This window comes from Styela clava, chromosome 10 (assembly GCF_964204865.1).
Source record: "Styela clava chromosome 10, kaStyClav1.hap1.2, whole genome shotgun sequence".
NCBI lineage: Eukaryota > Metazoa > Chordata > Ascidiacea > Stolidobranchia > Styelidae > Styela > Styela clava.
The window spans coordinates 12755396-12781457 of record NC_135259.1 but is presented as its reverse complement, the minus strand read 5'-3'; the positions used below and the strand labels follow the sequence as shown (position 1 = coordinate 12781457).

The 26062-nt window shown below is 34.7% G+C and overlaps 4 protein-coding genes and 1 pseudogene across 6 annotated transcripts; 1 reads left to right on the top strand and 4 right to left on the bottom strand.

Annotated features, from left to right (window-relative positions):
* Positions 1–1963: 1963 nt before the first annotated feature.
* LOC120337236 (triokinase/FMN cyclase-like) lies at positions 1964–14763 on the bottom strand. 2 transcript variants are annotated; one of them, XM_078117493.1, is made up of 17 exons: positions 14573–14763; positions 14016–14222; positions 12880–12968; positions 11959–12054; positions 11126–11204; positions 10822–10911; positions 10302–10336; positions 9879–9963; positions 8894–8983; positions 8261–8377; positions 7420–7581; positions 7148–7267; positions 6674–6777; positions 5679–5782; positions 5299–5332; positions 4393–4479; positions 1964–2720 (listed from the first exon to the last, which is right to left on the bottom strand). In XM_078117493.1, the coding sequence occupies exons 1-17, from the start codon at positions 14673–14675 to the stop codon at positions 2574–2576; spliced, it is 1749 nt and encodes a 582-aa protein (XP_077973619.1). In that variant the 5' UTR covers positions 14676–14763; the 3' UTR covers positions 1964–2573. The 2 variants fall into 2 exon arrangements, with proteins under 2 accessions (XP_077973619.1, XP_077973620.1); XM_078117494.1 differs by lacking the exon at positions 1964–2720 and having other exon boundaries at positions 5663–5782.
* Positions 14764–14801: 38 nt separating this feature from the next.
* On the top strand, positions 14802–17805 carry LOC120337239 (N-acetylglucosamine-1-phosphotransferase subunit gamma-like). 2 transcript variants are annotated; one of them, XR_013478317.1, is made up of 10 exons: positions 14802–14950; positions 15141–15192; positions 15291–15416; positions 15753–15836; positions 15911–16004; positions 16140–16254; positions 16522–16604; positions 16682–16798; positions 16908–17411; positions 17502–17805. XR_013478317.1 is itself a non-coding variant. In XM_039404965.2 (9 exons), the coding sequence occupies exons 1-9, from the start codon at positions 14890–14892 to the stop codon at positions 16965–16967; spliced, it is 792 nt and encodes a 263-aa protein (XP_039260899.2). In that variant the 5' UTR covers positions 14802–14889; the 3' UTR covers positions 16968–17805. The 2 variants fall into 2 exon arrangements, 1 of the variants encoding a protein (XP_039260899.2); XM_039404965.2 differs by having other exon boundaries at positions 16908–17805.
* Positions 16863–19025, bottom strand: LOC120337240 (ADP-ribosylation factor-like protein 16). The gene is made up of 3 exons (XM_039404966.2): positions 18729–19025; positions 17776–17909; positions 16863–17232 (listed from the first exon to the last, which is right to left on the bottom strand). Exons 1-3 carry the CDS (start codon positions 19023–19025, stop codon positions 17073–17075), a joined length of 591 nt encoding a protein of 196 aa, XP_039260900.2. The 3' UTR covers positions 16863–17072.
* Positions 19026–19807: 782 nt separating this feature from the next.
* Positions 19808–21782, bottom strand: LOC120337237 (isovaleryl-CoA dehydrogenase, mitochondrial pseudogene; annotated as a pseudogene).
* On the bottom strand, positions 21691–23387 carry LOC120337238 (KICSTOR subunit 2-like). The gene has a single exon (XM_039404964.2). The coding sequence runs from the start codon at positions 22998–23000 to the stop codon at positions 21795–21797; it is 1206 nt and encodes a 401-aa protein (XP_039260898.2). The 5' UTR covers positions 23001–23387; the 3' UTR covers positions 21691–21794.
* Positions 23388–26062: the final 2675 nt, after the last annotated feature.

The window sequence follows — 26062 nt, the reverse complement described above, 5'->3', positions numbered from 1 at the left end:
TAATCAAATATATCAGTGCAGGCCTGCCCAACCTTTTTCGTATCGCGGGCCACTTTCTCGTGACGAAATTCGTTGCGGGCCGCAAACGTTTGTACCAAACATTAATACCAGCCAAATCCTGATTTCGGTGTAGGTGATTTACATAATACATTAACATAAAATCAATCAATTTAATAATTGCTTTCTGGTTACTGAGTAGGGCTGTCCAATTATTCGAATATATTAGAATAGGTTCCATTACATTTGAACCCATGACAATTGCACCTATGGAATTTTTTTTTGTTCCACGGATAGTTAAACCCATACTAACCCATGGGTTTTAGCACCCGCATATAGATTGAACCCGTGGATATACGCATGGGTTCAAATGTACGGTCACCATTAGAATAGCACACCTCACGTCGAAATTGAGTGTTGTATTTGCGTTATAGGTGGTGTTTTTATTCATTCATTTCCAGTGGCTATGATACTGCCTCAATATTTAAATGAGCATAATGTGCGCCAATGTCGCCGGAATATCATGTTTAAGCGGGCCGTCTAGTAAAATTTGAAACACCAATACTGTACAAGTGTTTAATGAAGTAACATTTCAAAAATATCTGGACGAATAGTCTATATATACTGATTTGTGACCAATATGCAGCAATGCCATTAAGTCAATTTCATCAGAATCACTGACGGTTACGCAGTGACGACATTTTCGAAATCTCAATTAACTCGAACATTAGATAAACAAAAAAGAACAACCAGTACCAAAGATATTGTTGACTTTTTATTTTACGTAGGCGATTAAGACGATCGTAAAGAAACAATGGGAATGAGATTAATTTGCGAATATAGGCTCCAAATTCAGTCTTATAATTGCGCTCAGTGTTCGTCCTCAATGATCGCACAATATCTTTCCGAGTTCGTTAATCAGAACGCTCAGTTCTGCGAGAAATGAAATAAAACTGTTGTCGATGTCCACCAGGGTGCAAGAATTGACACATACGTAATAATAAGAACCGGTATTTGAATGTAGATAGATGGCAGGAATAATCACACCAAAATCACGAAACATAATTAAGCCTATAATTGATTTATAACATAGTAAAAATTTGAAAAGTCTGCTTACAAACTATATATTTGGGGCGCAAAAAACAGTCCGGGTTGGGCAGCCTTGGATTAGTGGTTCCCAACCTTGTTATGTTCCTTCATCTTTCCTCCACCTATTTTGGAGCTCTCAGTTCCCCCCTCATCGTGTAGAAACACTACCGGTACTTTATTTATTCAGTCTTCGATGGATAGGCTCAGTCGCACTCTTTTTTACAGTTTAGGTAGTTATATTTGTGCCCATGTGTAAGTATTATAGCAACAGTAAATACAAATCGAAATGTCTCTAGTTGAAAAATATGATAGGTGGTTGCGTTGTCAGCAGGGAAATGGGTGCTACTGTAGATTGTGCACCAAGATGTCGCATTACCTTAACCTGGTATACATACTATGTTCAGGTTGTGCGCCATCTTAGTGCGCATACTTCACGAGGTCCGGGAAATGTTACGAATTAACTAGATGCATGATGAAACTTTTTGAGGGAGCATATGGTATTGATCTTGAACGGGGGAGGTTGGGGGGTGAGAACTTACCTTTCAAAGAGTAAAAAAAATCATACTTGGCAATTTTTCGTAGCTTTTAACGTTTTTTTCAAGATTCTCGAAAACCCAAGTTTTCAGGCATATGGCCTGTTTTCTTGAGTTTCGTTATATAAATTTGGTCTTCAGTCAGGAAGTTTTTCTGACACAACCCTCAATCTGGGACTTTCTTCTCACTACAACACTGCTAGTAACCTCACAAGACCGGTTGTCAATTAAGTGAATCAGAGGTAGCGAACCTTGAATAATGAAATGTCTAGGATTCTCCATACAATACTATCTTGACAACCGCTTTTAAATTCATAAGTTCTTTGCTATAATTCAAACAGGTATCCATGCGGAACTCATTTATTGCAAAGCATTATTTAGAAAATTAATAATTTATCAAATCAAAATAATTATACTTTCAATAATCATCAATCTACCTATTCTGGCATACAGTGGAATGAGGTATATGACGTAAATTTTGTTAACACAAAATTAGCATGAATGGAAAGTGACCTAAAAATTTCATTAAAGAGAGATCATCTTGAACCCTAGAAACACATAAATTAGAATTAACAAAGCAAAAATTACAATAAACACCCAAAACCCCTCTTGGTGATCCCTAAATATGGTGGTGTCGGAAACCTAAAATTGTCTTGATAGAGAATAGTAGACTTGAACTAGGCTATTCAAATTAGTGACTCACCAATTTAGACAGATTATGATTGAGACATTCAAATTATAGGAAGACCAATATTATCATCTATCAGAGAGAAAAAAACCAGGCTTTCATTGAAGATATCGTTCAATTATGGCAACTGCTGTATACAAAAATAATCAACACCTTATGTCCAAATTACAGACAAGATCATAAATTTCAAAACCTTGAATTGATTCATTTATCAGAGTCGTCAACTGCCTTTCCATCAATAATAATGATCATTTTTTCAATTTATACTATAAAGTATTCGCAATTGCATTCATCCATATTGAAACACCCATGGCTCCAGCATCGGGTTTCGTCAGTTGTTCGGATGCAACATAACTCGCTCTTCCTGCTCTTGCTTTCATGTTTACTGTGGCATGAGCGGCCTCTGTCGCACTCTGGAAATGGCAAATTATTTTGTCAATAAAAAGGAAAGTGAACATTTTAGTACTATGAAGGGTGTCCAAATTACCCTTAACCTAACAATGAATATATAGGGTGTCCATGGAGTCTAAAAAAAATAAAAAATTGCAAGGGGAATTTATCGATACCATATATTGTATTGGCTCTCACAGATGTATCAAATGCAGTAAAAATACTTGAAAATTTACTGATTGAAGAACGAGAATATCGGTCAGAGACCGAAGACTTATCGATCGGAAGTTAGGGGATCCCCCAAAACAGAAACTGCGGTTTCGATTCGAAAAATTCTGCAAACCCGAACTGGATTGTTTTGATTAGTTTTCAGCCAATATCAGAAATGTAGGAAACAATAGCCAACTCCCCATGTCGTCGAAATACTACTCGAGGAAATACTTTTATGAAGAATTCTGCAAATCCGAACTGGATTGTTTCGATTAGTTTCCAGCCAATAGCCTATTTCTGTATTTACCAATCCTATAGTTTGTGTTAAATACAACGGCGCTAACCCAGGTTGCGACGGCTATTCAAACACAGCCTAGCGATATTTTGGTGAGGAATTCTGCAACTCCGAACCTGATTTAGGGATATGGACATTGCTTAAACTTTAAGGAGTAATTATAAGTAACGAGATACGATCTCGCGGCGTGTATCCTTCGCTCTGACTCAATAGTGTGGAAAATTTCTCGAAGGAAACTTGCGCATCGCGACGACGTCAAAGTTACAAGAGAGATATAGACAAGGCTCAAAGATTAATCACGAGATACGATCTAGCGGTGTGTATCCTTCGCTCTGACTCACTAGCGTGAAAACTTGCGCATCTGATACGCACACACACATTCAGCGCGTCTCGAAAATCTCTCGATTTGTGAAAATCCAGATCTCTTCATCACTAATTAATTAATAACTGGCTAATTATACGACATAATTCATCCAAAATCAATAGGCTTCTGGTCCGAGATATGATGAATGCACATGCAAAATTTGGAGCAGATTCAACCACGCCTTCGTGAGATATCGCATGCATCTAACAGACAGACATACACACATACAGACAAATACCTATCAACATACTTACCGATCTTAAGATCGATAAGTAACAACAAACTTGGTTGAAATATATTGAAAACTGACTTCATAACAAAATTGAAATTGTAAAAGGACTTTATGGACACCCTGTACTTCAAAATCTGCTTACCGGTATATGTTAAAAACGGTAGCTAAGTATTAGTTGTGTATCACGATGGAAAAAAGGACAGTTTTGAGACACTATGATAGGTAATATGTATTGGAAAATCAATCAGACTCGTTGAGACTCAAGATGACTTCAGAACCATGATTCAATGTTTGGGTACTTGTACTCCACACTAGGAAATAGTTAGTGATAAATAATGTCACAACAAATAGCTATACATGAAAATATCATCTTCTGAAATTATAGTTTACAAAATTTTTGAAAAATGCCAATGTTAATAGCAATATATGAAAAGATTGTCATAAGACACCCTACTATTTAAGTTTAATATCAACTCAATTTTAGACTATGTCCATTTAATTGTAGCCCAACCAATTTTGGTATAATTTTACAATTTTCTACACTACAAATCTAATTGATTGAACATATGTAGAAATATAATACCAAACCAGTACCTTTGCAGCACATGTAAGAACAGTATTCACATCTTTGGATTCTATGTTGGTGAGTAATGATTTTTCTATTGCAACCAGTGCATCAAGCTGAAATGATAAAAATGTAAATTTTGCCTATCAGAGAAAGTTTCTGTATAAGTAATAGAAGCGGCACTCTAAAAGTGTGTGTACCAATACCTACTCAAGTTGTGTAAAGGGACACAAACTCAAGGGCAGGGGGTATATGCACTTGGCTAACACAGACAGTCTCCGAACTCATAATATAACTGAAAAAAGGAAAATCGGAATAAAATTATGGCCTGACCCTAACCCGGTACACACACTACGGAAGTACCAGAGAGCAAGTGGGTGCGTGGCCTAATAGTTGGAGCATTGTGCACAAGTGTGTGTACCAATACCTACTCAAGTTGTGTAAAGGGACACAAACTCAAGGGCAGGGGGTATATGCACTTGGCTAACACAGACAGTCTCCGAACTCATAATATAACTGAAAAAAGGAAAATCGGAATAAAATTATGGCCTGACCCTAACCCGGTACACACACTACGGAAGTACCAGAGAGCAAGTGGGTGCGTGGCCTAATAGTTGGAGCATTGTGCCTAACAATATTCGGGGCTCAGGCTCGAAATCTCGGATTGAAACCCCATGCCCATTGCCTTACAATGAGTAAATAAATTGGGCAGGCAACACAAAAATTAAAAGAATCAGGTCATCAAAATCGCAGCTTCTTACATATTAGTGTATACTTGCACAAATCCTTATTCGAAGAGAAGGCGAAAAAAGTTTAAAAATAATTGACCAATTCAGTCATCCAACTAAAATGCTGACTAACTTGGTCCATTTTCAAGACTTTATAACTTCTAAACGTTGATACCCAACTATCTTCTATCGTAATAGAATACTAACCATTGTTCTATCACCTGGTTCAGCTCCACCATACCTGCAAAAGTTTACATCCAGAATTAAATAATACCGCAATTGTTTGGTTGCAACCATAGTGTATTTACTAAGAAAAGGAAGGGGAACACCACACCAGTATTACAGTCCATAGCAAAACCCAAGATTTAATGAGTAGTGTCGTGTTATATTTCACGCACTGCCCACACTGCCAAATTTTGTATTGCGTAAGTACAATAAATTCAAAAAAGTTTCAGATAACTATTATATCCCATAAAAGATGATAAAACTGTCCATTTATTAAGAAATTTAAACATAGACATTTAGACAACATATCTACGGTATATCACAAGTTTTTGAAAAAGGTTCAAACCAATGCTTGAAGTTACTTTGAAACAGCATTAATTCCTGCATGAAGTGCTGAACACCATGATTTTAATGTTGAAACCTCTTTCAAATGTCTTGATGCCGCAGTAAAGAACAAACTGTAAATCTGAAAAAGAGGCAAAGAATAGAGAATTTCTGATATACCAGTAGTGGTTAAACCTCCATACAGAATCAGAACTCTGTATCTACACAAAAATTTGCCTTTTCGAGTGTTTCAATTAGAGTAGGTGAGGCTTGGGTTGAGTCTGACCCACTCACAATTTTCAAACACTCGATATGACTTGAGTTATTTTAAACACAAACGACTCATTTTAACTAATCGTTTTTGAGGTACTTCACTTGAAAGTTGAGACTCAAAGATAATTAGGAGCAAGTATTCAAAATAAAGAAAAGAATTATCGGGGTGGTGAATAAAAATTTATCACATTGACTAATATTGAATTGGGAAAATGTACTAGCTTTTCAATTCAAGTTGATGTCCTTCCAATCTATGATTAACTGCTGATTAGATTTCAAATTAACAAAAGATGGAAATCTTATAGCGCCAATGTCCCACATGTTTATCCAAATCCCATGTGGGTATAATTATGTGCGAGAGGATTGCTTGACTCCTCGCCACCGCAGGGTGATCAGTTACGGCTTCCTCCACCATCAAGTCCATGTAAATGAAAACAACTGGCTAACTAGTCCCATACCCGACATAAGGTCATGGTTCGCCATATGATTAAGCTGTCTTATAGGCTTTCCTCTCCCCGGGATAAATATGTTAATCTTATCCTATTGTAACAAAACACCAAGCAGTGTTGGGACTCAAGATACCATCCATAGATGACTCAAAATTGACTATGGTCATCTAAATGGAATAACTCGAATTCGTCATCCACTAACCAACAGTGAGACTTCGATGATCTTGCGACTTGAGGTTCAGGGACTCCAATACTAACTGCAAGCTAGATTCCCAACATTATATGTCTTGCAGAATTATTATTGTACTTACTCCTCCTGATGCTCCTCCCATAGAATCTTCAGCACAACTTGCAATAAAATGAATAATATCACTGACAGATCGTTGCTTCATGGAACTTATTTTGGACAAAATCACTGAAATACAAATTAAGACGAATCAAATCACAGAAATAGTTCCCGCTGCGGGGAAATTATTTTCAATAACTATATTTGTGGTAATAGTTTGGTGTCTGGACAAAAAACCATAACTCATCTTTAATTCCCTCTTAAATAATTATAGCGGCCCGGTAAAACCGAAAAGTCCTTTTTTTAATTTCTAAAAAACTATAAAAAATAATAGAGAAACGATCAAATCAAATTTTCTTAACTTTCTTGCATTTCCGAAATCATTAAAAAAATGTCTTTATTGTGAAACAGGAATAAATTTGAATTTTGAAACATTATTTTACAATGTATATGGAATAGTGGATCCTTCGAATGTGACCATTTTTGGTTGAATTCTTACTAGTTGCTCCTCGTTTAAACGTTGTTCCACAATCTCCATCACCAGCAGACGTGTCAAGTTCATTCAAATATTGTTCATTTTTCATCAGTGCATGACATGCTCTTTCTAAGGCACTCAAAACTGAAAAAAAAAGGAATATTTTTTCAAGAGACTGGTAAGAGGAAAAGAGGCAGTATTTTGCAAAATGAATAAGCTATCTTATCTACTTTTCTTTCCCCAAATGAAACATTGATTATTCTCTCCCTATCAAATTTGTACTATATATTAAATACCTGCTTCACAAACTTTATCATCTTCTGCATTAATTTGTTTAGGTTTTGATTTGTCAACAGAAGAATGTTCAGTAATTTCATTCAATCTCATCTTTGCTTTTGACTTTCTCTCAAAATCTATTGTTCTCAGGTTTGGCCAAGCTGGTGCATTAGTTTCATGATCTATAAATGGATGAAAATGATAAGGTATAAAAATTTTACATTTAGCACTTCACCATGACCAGTAGCAGTCAGATAGAGAACTATATAAAAAGTTTGAAAAGACGGCACTGGAAGCTAGGGACGCTGAATAAATTTAACACTAAAAATTGAAACTGAACTTAGTGGGTAATGTGTCATGAAGAAATGACTATTATTGACATTATAGGTTGGAGATTTACATATTTATCCAGGGGAGAGAAAAGACCATAAGACAGCTCAATTATATGGTGAACTACAGCCTCTCGTCCGGTTACCAATCCATGTCAGGTATGAGATTAGTTAGACAGTTACTTGTTTTCAGATGCATGTACTTGATGGTGAAGGAAGCTGTAACCCACCAGCAGTTGCGTTATGATTCTAACCCCATGTACTTCACCCTACATATGGCGGGACATGCTGAGATAAATACATTCTGATCTACGACTACAAGCTACCTATGTCTAAAAGACTGCTTGTTTAGAACAAAGTCGAGAGCAAAAATTGGAACACCTCATTTGAGATTTTTAAAATAAATGAAAATGATTTCTACATCAAAGAATGGTTCTCGATTAAATATACTTGAGCATACTTTGAAAAATTCCTGAATTTAAAACAACATTTAACTAAAAATTAGGAATCTTCGATAAGCGAAGTTACTCACCAAAACAGGATATCAACAAATCATCCAACTTTGTTATGTTTAGGTTGAATCCTGCCATATCAAGTGAAGTCATAAAATGTCCAAAATAAAATCGAATTACTTTTGCTCCTTTAGATTCTGCAGAATAATATTAGGAAATTGGTAAATTTCACAAAGAAGATATAAAGAAAAATAAATACGATTGGAAAGTAAACCATTTTCGAGGAGGTTGTAATTTTAAAACAATATTTCACAATTAAAATACATAAATAGTTTATTATGTAATATTTTGAGATATGGAAGGCCAATAAAATTCAGGTAAAGTAAAAAAAAAGAATTATTCAATGCCGAGCATTTTCTAAGGTTATCTTAAAATTGGGGTACAGATTTTTACTCAAATTCAATGTAAACAGATCGATTGTAATTTCAAGAATAGGCATATATTATAAACAACTGCAAACAAGTCGATTACAATTAAAGCCTCAAAAGAATAAAACTTTATGAATATTACTAAACTTAATTGCATGAAAACATTAGAATAGTTTTATAATCATGAACACAATATGCACTAGAGACAGTTTGTTATCAATTTTCCAATGAAAATCAACATAGGTAGATGAAGTTGACAGTACTATTTTGTCAATACACACTCACCAACATATTCAATTGCTTTTCTAGATAAAACATGCATTTCTAGTTCAGACAGACCACCAAGGTTATTCATAGTCATTGAAACTTTGTCACCTGATGTAGACAAGAAAAGAATTATGTTGCAAGTTGAAACAGAAACTGGAGATCCCCAATGTTCAGAAAAATGTTTTCAAGATTTTTTAAAGCGAGTTTTGACATTATAGCAGCATATCTAATCAAATTCAAACATCCACAGATATACCATTTTAATATTATTAGGTACCTAGGTAGTATGATAGATTGAAATTCTTTAAATTATTTTTCATAGAAAATCACAGCCTAAATTCAGTAGTTTTTCATTTGGGAATGAAAAGCTTAAACAAAAGTCTTATATGTTCAAATCCAGCTATTAAATGACCAATTGCAATAACTCAGATACATATTATCTATAGCTAGTAGTAGACAAAGTGTATATAGGAGTCGATTTGCTAAATTGTTGCTGTTCTTCGACGTTGCGACGGTCAGCCGCATCATTCTAAGCGTTAGGAATACGCTTGCTACCGCACCTCTGATTACCCTGCATGGGTTTGCAGGATTGAATCCCATCCGGGGAAGGACATGTGCAAGAGAATTGCTTGACTCCTCGCCGTCATAGTCCATTCTTCCGAAATCAACTAACTGGCTAACTAGTCCCATACCCGACATGAACTGGTAACTGGACGAGAGGCCGTGGTTCGCCATATGATTGATCGGCTTATCTTCTTTCTCTCCCCCAGTATGAATATTATGTAAATCATATACTTCTTGTTGGGGTTGTTGTTCTCTGCAACTAATGGATCAATCTATTTGCAATTTTCAGTAACCGAAGATGGAATTCGCTAGAAGGCCACTCACTACTTTTATTAGAGTCGTATCGTAGAGTCGTTGACCAATATTTTCCCTAGAATTTTGTCCACATTTTTATATCCATACTTTATAATGCATACCATACATATCGAAATAATATTACCTTGTAATAAAGGGAGATGTGATGGACTGTTAACATCAGTCATATGATTGATAAGTACTTCTATAGTTTGATCAGCAGGTAGGAGCTAAAGAAAGTGAATATTTCTTTATATATGATGGTTGCTTCTTATGCTATGAAGCCTTCACACTTTTGCTCCCAATAACATATCAAGCATTATTTCTGTCTAGCTTATATGCCCTTATAGGCCATAATTATAAACCTTATGAGAAATAAATTTAAAATAAATATAAGTTAAAAATAAAATGATACATGTAAAAATGAATGATTTTTTTTAATTCCTTTATAATTTTACTGCCCTCAAATGTCATGCCAGACCTACGGAAAATTCTGGTTTATGACAATGACACCACAGGGTAAAAAATTGAGACTAATATGGAAGATTACACTTGATAATATACTTACTTTCATCCTCTTCACACCAGCTTCACCATGAGCACCTGCAAGAATATATAAAGAAGTGAATTGACAAGAGGATTTCAGATCAGCTTCCAATATGCAAATGAGTGTTAAAACTTAAAGCAAATGTCTATCATGGATAGTGTATGATTGGTATCATTTTGGAAAACGCTCGCCATCGCACTTTTGATGCAAGGGTTTGCAACATAACTATGTGCAAGAGTGCTAAATATCTCAAGCTCACACCTTATGCCCACTGTCTCACCTAGGGTATAATAAATTGGGTATGCAATGCCCAACCAGAGTTGTTTGTTTCGAACTTTCGTCCAAATTGTAGTAGCTACCAACATATCAGTGCTGCTTGCAGAGTGAAAATGATGTGTAAAAAAATGGAACAGGGTGATTCATGTAACCTCTGGTCTGGCTATATTTGTGACAGATTTCAAATTGTCATATGAGAAGCCACCGCACTGTCTTTTTTGCAGTGAGACGAATATCTGATAAGTGCCCAATATTTTATACTCACCTAATCCAACTTCCATCTCAGTATCAGGAAGATCAAATGAAGGACCAGTACCTGGTACTGAACATGCTGACAGGCTAACACCAATTGTACCTGGTAAAATAAACATGATAATAAAATACAGTAAAAGCAGTAGAACAAAACTCAATTTTATGGCTTTTAATAAAAGAGAAGGCACAAAATATCTTACAACATAGAAAAAAAAATACATCAACATTCTCCAAATGCACAGCAATTAGTTTTACTGAGTTAATGGCTACTTCTTTGAAAGTGAATCAGTATTTGTCTGAAATATTAGAAATCGTACCCATATTCATACTAGCTTTGGTTGTTATTTTCACAATTTCTTCTAGAGATTTTCCTTGTTCTGATAATGCTCCTGCTATCTAAACAATTATTTGAAACAAGATGGACACGAAGGCCGAAACGAAGTAGTACATGTACTGGTATGCAATCTGTTACAGTTGACTACAGGTACGGCAGTATTCACGTCTAATGTAAAAACGAAACTGCCACAACATGCACAATTTTCATGATGTTATCACACATAAAAAAATCCCATAAAGCTACTAAAAACTAACAAATAGAATCCAAAGACGCGAAAACGAGGAAATGTTTACAACCACGCCTGAAAATCAGTCTGAGTGAAAAAGTGACTGAGCGGATCCGAAAAGGGGCATTGTTACACCATTTTTGCATCTTGCTGATTGGCCAATGTCACGAAGTAAACAAGGAAGTCGATGCTCGGGGAAAGGTCCATTCATACACTCCGATTTATGGTACTCTCCACGTTTAGCAACGTTTGTTACATAATAATGTCTTCGGTAGTGCGTGTCGTGCTTTGAAGAAACACTGTAAAAGCATGACATCAAAATTTTATTTCAAATTAAAGTGCTTCTGTGCCGAGGTTGAAGTTGTCTCGCGGTCCACCTAAAGTCGCTTCACGGACCCCTAAGCAACCACAGACCCTAGTTTGAGAACCAATGAGCTAGATAATGCAACCAGAAAGGGTTCCAGTATCAATAATTAAAAAAGAAATAAAATAATTGGTCCGCCAAAAGGTTAGTAAACACAGTAGTAGATTTTGTACAACACATTATAGACACTTTAAGTTATTATTGGATAAGAGAATTAACAGACCTTCATGACATTCACGATTCCAACCAGACCTCTTCTGCCAGCAGTTTTATCGGTACTTTGTAATGCACAATCCTCACCAACCACAACAACAGCAACCTACAATTTCAAATAAGGAATTACTAATCTTTATATGTCATTGCACAAAATTTATGATCCGGCTGTAGCTGGTTGTAAATGACTTGGCACCATTGTTCATAGCACTAGTATTTCAAGATACGACAACTGCATCGATGGAAGAAAAACAAATATGATGTCAGTGTCATACTACCATTTTAAAATGTGGGAGAGCCATGGTCCAAGCACACCCTTAAAAATGATGCCTGAGTGTTGGGATGGTTATAAGATAAGCCATCGATGGAAATGGACAAAAATGATGTCATACTATCATTTTGAGTTGTGGGAGGGCCATGGTCCAAATCACACCCTCAAAAATGCTGTCTGAGTGTTGGGCAGGTTTTAAAAATGTTACAGGTTACTAGTTAGGCCATTGATTGAAAATGGACAAAAAATTATGTCATACTACCATTTTGAAAAATATGGAAGGGCCATGATCCAAAGCACACCCTCAAAAATGCTGACTGGGTGCTGAGCTGGCTAAAAGATTGTTACAAGTTACGAATCAGGTCATTCATCCAAAATGGACAAAATATGATGTCATACAACCATTTCTAAATATTCATTGCCAATGTACATCCTCAAAAATGCTACCCAGTTAGGTACATAGATGGAATTAGTGGAAAAATTGCATGCATATGTTATAAAAATCAATTTGAGATAGTAATGAAACAAACATTCATCTCCACAGAATTCAAAAATGTTTTGAGTGTGACATCGTATGCCATAAAAATTTTTTTTAATATAATTTTCCCGGACGAATTTGGATGGATGACAACTGAAATAATAAAATACAAATCTCTTTACTTTGATTTCCAAAGCTTCGGCTCGTTCCACTGCAATTCCGAAATTCAATCTATCACCAGTGTAGTTTGCTACTATTACAAGAGTTCCCGCTGATAAAGTAAAATGAATATATCTACATAAATACTTGTATGTTATAATATTAAAGTAATCAGCGACTTAATTTGAACTCAAGTTACCTCTTTCGAAAGCTCGAATGTTCTACTCAAAATCTGACTTGACAAAACCAGAGAAAGATTCGTGGACAATTTTGAGAGAGTCTTTGCAATAGAAAAAATTGGTATCATACGATTTACCACATAGATAAATGTTATGCAAAAAAAACTCAATAGCTTGTTGCAGCAATACCGCGAATTGGACCATGTTGATTGCTGGGACAAAAACTCAACTTGAATAATATACGACTGGACTCATAGTTTAAAATTTGAGAATTTGTACTCAGCACTCAATAACAGGTTTAAATGTAGGCACGATGGCAACTATCATGGCACCGTCACTTAAAATCTCAGGGGCAAATCCCGGGTCTCATGTAGTTTCGTACCTAACATACTTCTAGTGGGCCTAACATAACAATTTTTTCATGTGTCAATCCTAACCCCCACCGACTGCACCATCCAAAAATTACTCCACTCCGACGTCACAGTGACGTAATAGAGCCCTTCAAATTATACGAACCGCCATCCAAGACGCGCAGACGAGCACCCGAAATTGAACAGCTATTTCTCTCGTTTTCCCGTCATGACGATCCCAATATGAGAGAGATTGATGCTGTTGGTTCCTTATCGTCGGCGCCGATGCCATTTCGGTTGATCATACGTATATTTGGCAAGCTCTATGACGTGATAGTGATGTCGTAGTGACATAATTTTTGGACGGCGTAGTCAGATGGGGGTTAGGATTGACATATCAAAAAATTGTTATGCTATGCCCTCTAGAAGTACGTTAGGTGCCAAACTACACGAGACCCCAAATCCCATGGCCACCACCTTTCCCAGGGGTGATAAATTGAGTAGGCAATGCCGAACCTAAAAAATTCTGGTATTAGCAAGTCTTGTGAAAATCAGCAAATGGCATATAAATGCATCGTATCAAAAAATTAACAATTCTAGAACAAAGGTTCAAAACATCTTTGACAATACCTTTACTTTTAACTGCTTTAATTGCAGCAAGAATATCATTGGGAGGAGGAGATGCAAAGACAGAACCAGCAACTGCAGCAGACAACATTCCTTTCCCGACAAATCCGGCTGCAAAAGGTTCGTGTCCTGAACCACCTCCACATATTATTGTTACTTGCTCCGCTTCTTTTACTTTTTCAATATCATTGCGAACTATGACACGATGACCTGGTAATGCAGTAATGTGAAAATAAAATTCAGATATTGGTGTGAATACAAATTGCAATATTTGAAACAATAAAATCTGAAATATTCTTTTTGGGCACAAATCATTTGACATAAATTATATACATATCAACATGCAGACATGTGATAAAACATTATTATATATTTAAGGATTTTTGTACCCTTCGCATTTGCTCATGTTTTCTCTTTTTATGATATTCCTCGTGTACAATAAGCTGTGGAAATTTGAAATAAATTTCGTTATTTTATAGTACAGTAGCAACCATGAACACCCCTGTATTTTACATTCAGACATTCACACTGTTAGGTATACTGTATTTCATCATACAAACCTTCAAGTAGAACTTGTCCTAAATTTCCGTCAACAACTGCTTGAAGCATTTCGTCCACGCATGTTTCCACATTATTAATTAAAAGCCTATTTGTTCTTGACATTTTAATAAAAGAATCTGAACAATTGCGGAATTAACACGAAAGTTCAAGTTGCCGACAACGTACAGATCGAACCAAGAACACAAATGTAAACAATGCAGTGTGCAACGGAGCGTTTCAAACCACGTGTTCAACATTTCAGCTGATTTCAAGATTCTGATTATTGTTTTGATTCGTCTTGTTACAGTGTTAGTTTGTTGTCTATATTATTGACAAAATGAGGCGTATTAGCATGGAATTTATGGCGTTATTGATATTTTGTTTGTTTATTCCTATGGGTAAGTATACTACTACGTTTCATATTCTTGAATTTACTGTCATATGAGGTAATAAAGTGTTTCATTCGGGGCCTGGTAAATTAGAAAAAATTCCAGATTCACAAACAGGCGAGAAAAACTTGCTTTGAGTCCACAATTTATTAAGACTTAGAGCTTATTATAGAATATTTCAGTTTAGTCTCTGTTTCAGGGAATGCCGAAGTTGTTCAGATGAAAATTGTTGATGACATTAGCAGCTATGGGTAAATTCTTATAGAAATATTATTTCATGTAATTTGTGGTATTTTTATTATTCCTGGTATTAACTTTTCTGTTGGCTTTCACTTTCATTTTTATCTAGGTATAGCAACTTTGGTCCAGACTCTTCAAATAGCAATCTTGTACCTAAAGTGAAACCTGCAAATTTTTCGGGACCAACTCATTTGAAGGTTCTTAAAGGCAAATGTTTCACATTGAGACTTTCTGAGTAATTATTATTATTTATCTTGTTACACTTCTCAGATATAAATTTTATTTTATATAAGTTCATGATATTTGGTGTGAAGTTGAAAGTTTTCATAGCGTCTTTAAAAATTATTTGCCGAAGATTTGCCATTTCAACTATGCTTCTCTGTTTTCTCAACAGTTTCTCTTCTTTACATCTTTCCCTGTAAAGAAGGCTCTGTGTGAGTAACCATTGATGTGTGAGGAGCTACTATTTATAATCTCTCAGATTCTGCATTAATTTATTACAACCCGGATAAGGTGGTGATAATAAGTTTTGAATCAAGGTCTTGAACCTGAGACTCCATCTTTTTATCAGGTACAAATACAAGTTTTGTCCATTTGATAATGTGACCCAGCATGAACAAACATATCGATGGAATCCTTACAGTGGAATATTGGGGTAAGCAATTGTTTGAAAGTTTTTATCTCTGTATGGTAAGCTGCTATATATTTTCATCCTCATTTTTTTTTCAGAGTATGGAAGGAGTGGGAGATAAAAAATAACACATTTCACAGTATGATTATGCCAAATGGTGACAGCTGTGGATCAGATAGTCGGCAAGTGCAGGTAAAATTCAGAATGGTAAAAGTGGGTACGTCGGGAAGCATTACGAATTTTTGTAATCTTTTGAAAGACGTCCAAAAGCAACGCTCAATGTCACAGCTGTCAAATTTATCGTGTCGGTATTACCTTTATTTGCAGGTAGTGCTTTCTTGTGGAAGAGCGAATAATCTTACAGAAGTCAGTGAACCGAAGACTTGCAATTATTTGTTGAAGTTCGAAACCCCATTAGTATGTCACGAAGATTCTCTATTAGGTGAGAGCGTATATCACATAATCCATGTATGGCCGACAACTAATCTGACATTTAAAGCATCATATAAGTGGTGGTGTAGTGGTTAAAAATCTCTACCTCGTCTAAGCTGTAATAAGTTGGGTAGGCAATGCTGTCTTAAACAGAGCCTCGTTATGGGTGAAAGTCAACAAGTTCTATGAAAAAAAAATCATTTCACACACCGTTTGTCAGGAGTAAAAGCAAAATATTTCTACCACTGACAATAACAACAGTGATGATTTTCTTCAGTGTATCCAAGAATCAACAGTACATTACAACAAGAATGGGATCGATTAGAACAACAGCTTTATGATGAGGAAATAACTACAAAGGTAGCTGAATTGTTTGTTGAAGATATTGCCCGAAGAATCTGATTCAGAGCTCTATACTAACGTTATCTGCTTTACAGGGGTATAATATCTATTTGAGAAGGATACTGTGGAAAGCTGGATTGGTCTCTAGTCCATCAACAAGCTCAGATGAAAACGTTTTCAAACCTTTTCAATCGCTGGATAATTGTAATTCGGTAAGCTGCCATTTATTACCGAGATGTCCTTTCAGTTGAAACAAGCTTGTCCAACATACCATGATTATATTGCAAAGGGACCCATTTATATATAAATTTTCATTTACAGGAGTATCAAAAACTGCTAGAAGAGGTAAAAAAATTAAGAAATGAAAAACAACAAAGATAGTGAAAAAAATACAGTGGGAAGGAAATACGAATAAGCTATGCATAATCACTACATAGTGCAATTGCTGTTAAATATGTAGATGAGAGAATATAATATAACATTGTGTCAAGTTCCTTCATATATCCAATCAACAACGTCCTGAAGGCCGGACCCATACTTAGCGCTGGATTCTATAGTAGTGATCGTTTGAGGTGCATGTGAGATAATGCTATCAAGCATCAGCATATACCTCATCTCTGCAGGATAAACTGTGGTGAAATTGTCACTGTACAAAAATTGCAAACATAAGATTAGCAAGCAGATATTCCCCTACTTAACCCAGAGTGTAGTGTAATAAGTTGCGTAGGCAACCCCAAATAGTTTGTAGCTGCTGGTATAGTGCTTTGTTCAGAGCTAAATGTCTGATAAGCATCATATAAATACTTAACTATAGAACAGACATGGGCCAAATCCGGCCCGTTGGGTAATTTAATCTGGCTTGCCTGGTGCTGCCACAACCAAATTTTGATGTTTTAGCTAAAAAAATTGCTCAAGGAATTTGTTAAGATTGCGATAAAATTTAGTTTTGGCCTGAGGCTTATTGTTTTTCACTTTTGCCTTTGTAACACTTCATAATGATAAACTTACATGGCCGGATAGGCTAGGTGAGAAGGTACTACTCTATTAATATGATTCTTTTGTTGGCAAGCTTTTAAATGAATGTTAAACATAAATATGCCTTCATTTTTTGATTAAAACTATGTAAGCTTTGAATCGTCCCATTCTTGGTTTCCCGCTTTATTGTGTATGCTGTACTTTCTATACTTACATTTTATTTAGCAGCAGCAATATGTTTTTATCTTTCAATTTTTCATCTGATAACATTTCCAACAATCTGATAGTTGTGCTGGAAACTTGGAATGGATTCGAAAAATCTATTACATAAATCACCTTTTCGGCATCCTAAAATAGAAAAGCTTTCTGAGATCAGTGCAATATAACAAAGTGTTCTCGTTAATGTTCGATAGTGTTATCGATAGTCAGATTCAGACAGGCTTGGCTAATTTTTGCAACATTCAGTCAAAATTACCAGGATGCCAGCAATATATGTTATTACAGGCTTTTTATAGCAACTCGCAAACCTATCCTAAGAAAGTGCTTGCTACAATGTCCTAATATGGCGTCCCTACAATTGCTTACAAGCTCAATGAACTGCAAAATTGTATATTGTTTTTGCAAGACAGTAAGAATATATAAATTCCCCCTACAATGAATGCTGCCGATCTATGATGCACCTAGAGCAGGGTGGTCCAAACCCAGGCCCGCTGGCCACATGTGGCCTGCGTCATATCCGGAGAGTAATCGATAAATCGCATTTCGTGTTGTTTCGTAATCAAATTTATCAGAAAATTTTTTTTGACATATTGTCTCATCACTAATGTCACTGAATTGACTAGTGTTATGGCTGGCTGAGGCAAATAGCGAAGTTGAATGATATGCTTGACAGTCAAATTATTATCTGGCTTTCTATCTTTTTGGTCGGAAATATATGCTAACAATAACTAATAGAATCATAGAAAACTAAAAATAGAATGCAGATTCTATTAGCCTGGGATGGCTATGTCTGATAACTATGTGTTTGCACAATAAAAGTGTTTATTTTGTATTGCACTGTTTACCTATTCTTGGCACTATTGTGGCCCGCGAACAATGAAAAAAATAAATTTGCGGCCCGCGGAGCCGACAACCTTGGACCACCCTGACCTAGAGCATATACCTTACTTCATATGAACTCTTCCATATTGGAGCCATTGATCCTCCAACTTCTTTCAAGTTTATTTCTTTTTTCCGTGGGAATTTAATTGCACAAATATTAGTTCCCATCGTTGGCATAGTCGCAGGTACATTTTCCCTAGCATCATCCTGGTCATTGCTTGTTAATGGTTTCGCATCATGAAGATCTGACTGAGATTTATCTTTCTTTTTTGCACTGCTCAAATGGGAATTTTTACTTAGTTCCTCTAATTGTTTTAAAAGAAGGGTTTTCCCACTTCCAGTGGGTCCAATCACTAATATCATCTGAAAAAATAGAAAATTGCACTGGTATTATTCTCTGTAATAACACGAAGAAGTTTCAATTGTTAATGTATATTTCCTGATCACAAAAAGTAAAATTTATTGTATTGAAACATTTGCAATTGAACTGCCCCTAAATGGCTTTTTAGCAGAATTGCAAATAAAGTTTGAGCGGTGTAGCGCCTTTCAGTTGCTTGGTTCAATGACAAATATACCAGTTATTGGGATGAAATTGTTTTGTTTTGAAATTCGCAGAATGTCTGTTGCAGCACTCAAAAATAAATAGCGCAGGCCATTGACATGCACCCTGTGGCAGTCTCTACATTTTGACAATCAAAGGAAAGCTTCCACAAGTTCGGCTCATGTGGCTTTTCTTAATGACAATAATCCAAGAATTATATCAGGAGACAGATGCTGGATCGCTTGATATTCTTCTTTATTATGATATTTCAACTTTGTCTTAGGGTCTTTATATAAAGCTGGTAACCCGGACAAATCAGAGTAATTTTTTATAGGTTTAGTTGAGGGAGCTGTTGAAATCGTTGCATGGGTTACCACACCAGGTTCATATGTTGATTTTTCAATTGCAGCAATATGTTTTATATTTTTCCATGTTTTCGTTTGACTAGTAAATTCCGTGGATTGATATTCTGCTTTTTTAAAGCATAGTGTCTTTGATTTTTTGGTTGGAATTTCTTCACTTTTCTCAGTTTTATCTGTATCAACTGCGTCTTTGGTTAACTTCTTTCTCTTTGCAGGCTTCATGACAAAACACTAATTTAGGCTCTGTAACAATAATTGGTATCAAAATTAAGCAGAACAAATAAGTGCATAATTATTTTTGCATAATATCACTATCAATAACATTTAACCACTTATTTCCACACTGTTCATCTAGTTGGGAATTGGATACTTTCAGCAGATCATTGAGGTAATTAATATTGCTTTCGATAAAATTCATAAGCAACTTTTGATTCTTATAGAACAGTTGCAGTCACCAAGCAAATTGGTTTTGTATTGTACGGTAGTATTCTACTGCTCTAGTAAATGCACAATAAAAAGATGGTGTGGTACTTCATTCATATTTTTTCCGATGAGTCAAAAGTAGTAAGTAGCTATGTTGTTCTCCACAACTGATCACAAAATAATTTCATTTAATGAAACGTGTGGATACAAAATCAATGAAACATTTCTATGCGAAATCGTTATGGATAATAATAGTGATTAGATTTAATGTATGAATTCTTTTGAATCAAATCAAGAGTGAACTAAATATATAAAGAGGCAGATATATATTCAATATACAGTTTCGAGAAAAGATACATATAATTTGAATGAACATTTAGATTCAAACAGAATCTATTGCAACATCTTACAAACTGGAAAACTTTCACTTTGGAAAGGCATCATTGAAGGAGCGACCAATTATTAATCGTCGAATCTGACTTGTTCCGGCTCCTATTTCATAAATTTTGGCATCTCTTAAAAATCGACCCATGGGGTAGTCATTGATATATCCGTTTCCTCCAAGGCATTGAATGCCGTCAAGTGCAACTTGTGTTGCAAGTTCGGCTGCATGTAAAACAACTGCAGCACAATCTCTACTGTTCCGATATCCTTGTCCATAAGCTCGTGCAAGGTTATAGAGATAACAACGAGATGAGCTAAGTCTGGTGTACATATCTGCCATCTTGGCTTGCATGAGTTGAAATTCTCCGATCCTTTTGCCAAATTGTTTTCTTTCATGCAAGTAAGGCACTGTATGGTCCATAACAGCCTGCATTATTCCTATTGGACCAGCTGCAGCACCAAGTCTTTCAATATCAAGTCCGTTCATGAGGACGCGAACTCCTTTTCCGACTCCACCCAACACGTTTTCAACTGCCACTTTGCAATTTTCAAATATTAATTCCCCTGTATTTGAACCTCTCATACCTAATTTGTCAAGTTTAGGACCCTTTGAAAATCCTTCAAACTCGTCTTCTACGATAAAAGCTGTAACACCTCTTGATGGTGCCACTGTGAGATCAGTCTTTGCATATACTATTGTAATATCAGCATCTGGAGCATTGGTTATCCAAAACTTATTGCCATTGAGAATGTAGTAATCGCCTTCTCTTTCAGCTTTAAGTTGCATTGAAAGGACATCTGATCCAGAGCCAGATTCGCTCATAGCTAAAGCACCAATATGTTCTCCTGAGATAAGCTTTGGAAGATATTTGGCTTTCTGTTCATCAGTTCCATTTCTCACAATTTGGTTCAAGCACAAATCTGCATGGGCACCCCAACTTAATCCAAGTGCAGCTGATACTCTAGAAAGTTCTTCCATGATTACTAATTGATCCAAAATATCAAGGCCAGTTCCACCATACTCCACAGGTGCTGTGACACCAAGAAGACCCATCTCTCCCAACTTTTTCCAAAATTTTCTTCGGCCTGGGAAATCATCTTCTTTATCAATCTTGTCCGCTAGTGGAGCTAGTTCTTCTTTAAAAAAATTTGAAACAGTTTGTCTTAATTGTCTTTGATCATCACTAAGTCCAAATATTTCATCGTCAATAGGTAGAGTTGAGTATTGGCTAGTTGTCACATGTCCTAATCGTAAGATTCCAACAAATTTAGATTGTAATCTGAAAATTCCTCTACTTGCACTGAACATTTTAATAACCTTGAAATAAAAAATTGATAGCTATCAAAAAGTTCGTTTCTAAGCAATGCAAAAATACAGTATCCCTAGATGCAAATTACGTGTGATATATATATGGAGATTCCTCACTTCGACCCTGGTCTTAACAAAGAAAATATTCTTTTTGGTCTCAAATATAAAACGGTTTCATTAATAAAGTTTGAAACATAGGAGTCTTTCTCATTTTTTCTTCCCATTACCGCAATAACGAGCATGATGCCCGGGTCACATTGAGCAGCATAAAATGTAAAATCAATTTGTTTGTCAAAATAATATACAACTTTCTCAAAAGTAATTTCTTCTGATTTATTGTACAAAAAAACATCTAAATTTGGCCACATATATTCCGGGCTTGCATTAGGTAACTCAAGAATTTTTGAATGTGTGGTTCTCAACGATTCATCCATTAGTTTTGAGGTGTTTTCATTTGCAATAGAACATAGAAGTACATAAGTGGAGTCTAGTTTTTTACAAAAATTCAAGGCTTTTGCCACATAATCATAACTTGTTTTACTAAGAAAAATCTTCATTTCATCACCCTGTCCTTGAAAATTCAAAGAATAGTAAAAATAAAAAGAGAACTTTGAAACTAATGACTGAAAATATTTTGCCATCCATTGATATAAAGCAGATACAGGTGAAGTTGAATGTCTTTCTCCAAAACCAAATAGTCCCGGTCGAAGTGTGTGATGTTGGTCTTTTGATAGAAGTGGCTGCCAAACCGCTAAAGTTTGATGTATTTTATGAAGTTCTATCAGCGAAGTAAAAAAATTCCATTCCGCAATTAGAAGACTTGCACCAACTAATTGACGAAATGTCTCAAATTCGGACATAAATGAATCCAATATAGATTTCAAAGTGTGATATTGTAGCTTTGATTCATGTTTTTGAATTAAATCACTAATTAGCTTTTCTAAATCTTTATTTGGGATGTTACGTAATGCAGTTTCATACAGTTCTATGCAATCAACTCGACATGAGCAGAAATTCACTAGGCCTTCACATGTTGAAACAGTTACAGATTTATCAGTTTTATCCATCTGTTTTAAAACAGTTTGCAACTCAGTCTGTAATGTAAGATAGGTATTTTTCAGTGGATCTCTTCTTCCAAACCATTTCTGCTCAAGAAATGCTAGTGAATAATAACTCTTTTCACATTGTGCAAGTAATACTAAAGCTGATTGCAGAGGTATGGGTGCCTTGTCTTTTTCCTTTTCCACAAGTTCCTTTGCTTTATCACAAGCCACAGTTGAGATGAAGTTGAAATATGCTCTAAAATATGACTCTTCCATGCTGTTATAACAGGTATTAGGTATACAGGTATCAAACAGTTACGTATATTATGATGCAGTTGACAGACAAATATTCAAATGATTAACTGTTCCGAATGGTAAAAAATTATCAATAACATTATAACAAACGCATCACGGCAAACACATTCACCAATCAGTCAATGCTTGCATCCCTACCAACTGTCGTTTCTTTTTGTTGCCGAAGTTAATTTCAGTACCGGGTACAAATATTTTTTTATCCAAATACAACATCAAATGTTAAGTTAAATTTTGGTTGGATAGTTTATTTACAAAAACAATTGCATGTACTAAATTCCGATTAATAGCATAAAAAAGACAGTAAGAAATTGTCGCCGCAGCACCCAAACATTAACCCGAGACAATGTATAACATGTTAGCATTTTTTTTTTTTTTTTTTGCCAAATTTAAATCCATAGCCAAATCGGATTTATGAAAATGATAGTTTTGGTTTATCCAAATATATTATTATGTCAATTTAATTGCATGAATCCCAATTTCCAAATAATTTAGGTGTTAAGTATACAATACATGATAGATAAATAATCACAAATATCAAATTAACCAGATACATTTACCCATATTAGTTCAAATATCCAATTTGAATTGTGTCCACATTCATGAAATGTCAATCCATGTAATCCAGTGACCATTGTGCATACATTTTTTTTTCATTTTCAGTAGTTATACCATATATATTATAAATTTAACCGATATTATCATTTAATATGGAAAACAAAAATATTTGAAGAATTAGACAAATAATCATAAAAACGCCCATCATGCTATTAGGCGTTTTCCAGATTCTCGGTCTATGCAAACTTTTTTTTTCTTCTTGGAAATAACATTTTATTATAGAGTCTGTGATTGCAGAAACGATAGTTGCAGGTGTTAGGAATTAATATTAAAACAAGTTTAACATGAAATAATACATTATACACCCACAATGTTATCTGATATATCATAATTTTCATTACAACACAACAAACATTCACATTTTTATTTTATTTTTTTAACTGAATTATTTCAATGTATATAAATTTCAGATAATAAGTATGAAAACTATAACTACCATATTCAAAGCATTACTGATTTTCCTAAAAGAATTTCAATCTTTTCATCTTCTAATATTTCCTCTTTTACAAATTCATTCATACTTCTTAAAGATCCTATCATCACACATTTAAACATAGTTCTAAGTATGGACTGATATGTTTCCAATTCCTGAAATATTAAGCCATTTCTAAAATTCCAAATCGCTGCTTTACCACAAGCGATAATTAGATTCAGTGATTTAGTTTCAACATCTTGAGTAAAAATATTATGCTGTGTATAACTTGTTAAATTTAGCCATTTCCAAAAGGATTTTATATAATGACAGTTGAAAAATAAATGAATACAATTTTCAATGACTCTATTACAAAAGACGCAATTGCCATTTGTATCTTCTGCCCAATGTCTAATTCGTTCTCCAGTTGGAATCCCATTTTGTAAAATCTTCCAACTTAGTACCTGGTATTTTCTGGGAATATAATTTGCCCAAACTTTATTCCAAGTAAAATCTGTTCGTAAATTAAATTTATAAATAATTTTACAACGTTTCTGTTTCCATTGGTCACTGTTAAACTTTTTTAATATTTTCCTATACAATATTTTTGTTGTGGGATTTTCTGAAAGATCATATTTAAATTCCTTTGACATGGGGATATGATTGCTTGTTTTATCTCTTAATATATTTTTCCATTCCTGGGGAATAGATTTCAAAATTTCTTGAACAGATAAAATAACTTTTTTCATTTTGTCTTTTACATCATTTATATCCATCATTCTTATCCTATCTTCTCCATATATTTTTTCTAAAATTTGCCTACATGTTAATTTAATAATATGTTCTATTTTTGTTATATTTGATTTAATCCAATTACTCAGATTATCTGGATGATTTTGCAACTTAATCAATGGATTAAACCAAATATATTCTTGATAAATTTCAGATCTTAATTGCAAAGGGTTTCTCTTTAAATTTAATGCTTTAAAATAATTGACAATATTTGTATAGAATTGAGGTATCGATTTCTTAAAATTGTTTCTCAAACTAAGATGGATAATTTCCAAATTAGTTGTTTGAATTTTATTGTGATAGTTATTTATGTAATTTCTAGCTCTGTTACTCCATGGTGCTTTATTACCATCAATCAATTTCCACAACCATTTAAGTTGAATGCTTTTTATTTGTATTTCTATATCCATGCATCCTAAGCCCCCCTGCATTTTACTGGCACAGCATACACTTCTGCTTATATTTTCTTGTTTTTGTTCCCAACTAAAAGTCCAAATTAATTTTTTCAAAGTTAATATAACATTGTATGGAACTATTTCAAATGATGCTAAATACCAAACTTTTGACAATAATAATTGTTTAGCAATAATAGTTCTTCCAATCATTGTCAGGTTTCTACCCCTCCATAAATTTATAACATTCTGAATTCTTCTAATGACTGGATTCCAATTTTTCTCAAATTTAGTTTTATCATTACCAAACCAACAACCTAATAGTAATATATTGTCCCTTGAAACTTTTATGCCATCCACTTGAATAATTGGCAAGTTTATCAAACTGCCACATACCAAAATTTGTGATTTATTCCTATTTATATAGGTCCCTGATGCATTTTCAAATTGTACAATAACATTCATGGATACACATAAAGAATAGTAATCCCTTAAAGTCAACAGTGCATCATCTGCAAACCCCTTATATTTTTGTTCCTCATTTGCTATATTTATGAAACCTCTTATCTCTGTATTACTTCTGATATTACATGCAAATACTTCAGCAATGAATGTATAAAGTATTGGAGACAGTGGACAGCCTTGTCTTAAACCTCTTTCTACTATAAATTCCTTGCCAATATATCCATTGGTTATAATCCTTGACTTTGTATTTGTATAAATTAGTTTTATAAAAGATATCCATGTTGGCCCAATATTAAATTTTTTTAAAACTTTAAACAAAAATTCCCTATCTACACTATCATATGCCT

What these genes read in the sequence shown, in the direction of transcription:
- LOC120337236 (XM_078117493.1), bottom strand. Translation starts at nt 14,675, where the DNA reads ATGTCAAGAACAAATAGGCTTTTAATTAATAATGTGGAAACATGCGTG. An exon ending in AGGACAAGTTCTACTTGAAG is followed by an intron (nt 14,223 to 14,572) that starts GTTTGTATGATG and finishes CTGCATTACCAG; the next exon opens with GTCATCGTGTCATAGTTCGC. An exon ending in TTTGTTGATATCCTGTTTTG is followed by an intron (nt 7,582 to 8,260) that starts GTGAGTAACTTC and finishes ATCCATTTATAG; the next exon opens with ATCATGAAACTAATGCACCA.
- LOC120337239 (XM_039404965.2), top strand. Translation starts at nt 14,890, where the DNA reads ATGAGGCGTATTAGCATGGAATTTATGGCGTTATTGATATTTTGTTTG. An exon ending in CAGATAGTCGGCAAGTGCAG is followed by an intron (nt 16,005 to 16,139) that starts GTAAAATTCAGA and finishes CTTTATTTGCAG; the next exon opens with GTAGTGCTTTCTTGTGGAAG. An exon ending in TCACGAAGATTCTCTATTAG is followed by an intron (nt 16,255 to 16,521) that starts GTGAGAGCGTAT and finishes GATTTTCTTCAG; the next exon opens with TGTATCCAAGAATCAACAGT.
- LOC120337240 (XM_039404966.2), bottom strand. Translation starts at nt 19,025, where the DNA reads ATGATATTAGTGATTGGACCCACTGGAAGTGGGAAAACCCTTCTTTTA. An exon ending in TATGGAAGAGTTCATATGAA is followed by an intron (nt 17,910 to 18,728) that starts GTAAGGTATATG and finishes TTTCTATTTTAG; the next exon opens with GATGCCGAAAAGGTGATTTA. An exon ending in TTGCTGCTGCTAAATAAAAT is followed by an intron (nt 17,233 to 17,775) that starts GTAAGTATAGAA and finishes ATTTTTGTACAG; the next exon opens with TGACAATTTCACCACAGTTT.
- LOC120337238 (XM_039404964.2), bottom strand. Translation starts at nt 23,000, where the DNA reads ATGGAAGAGTCATATTTTAGAGCATATTTCAACTTCATCTCAACTGTG.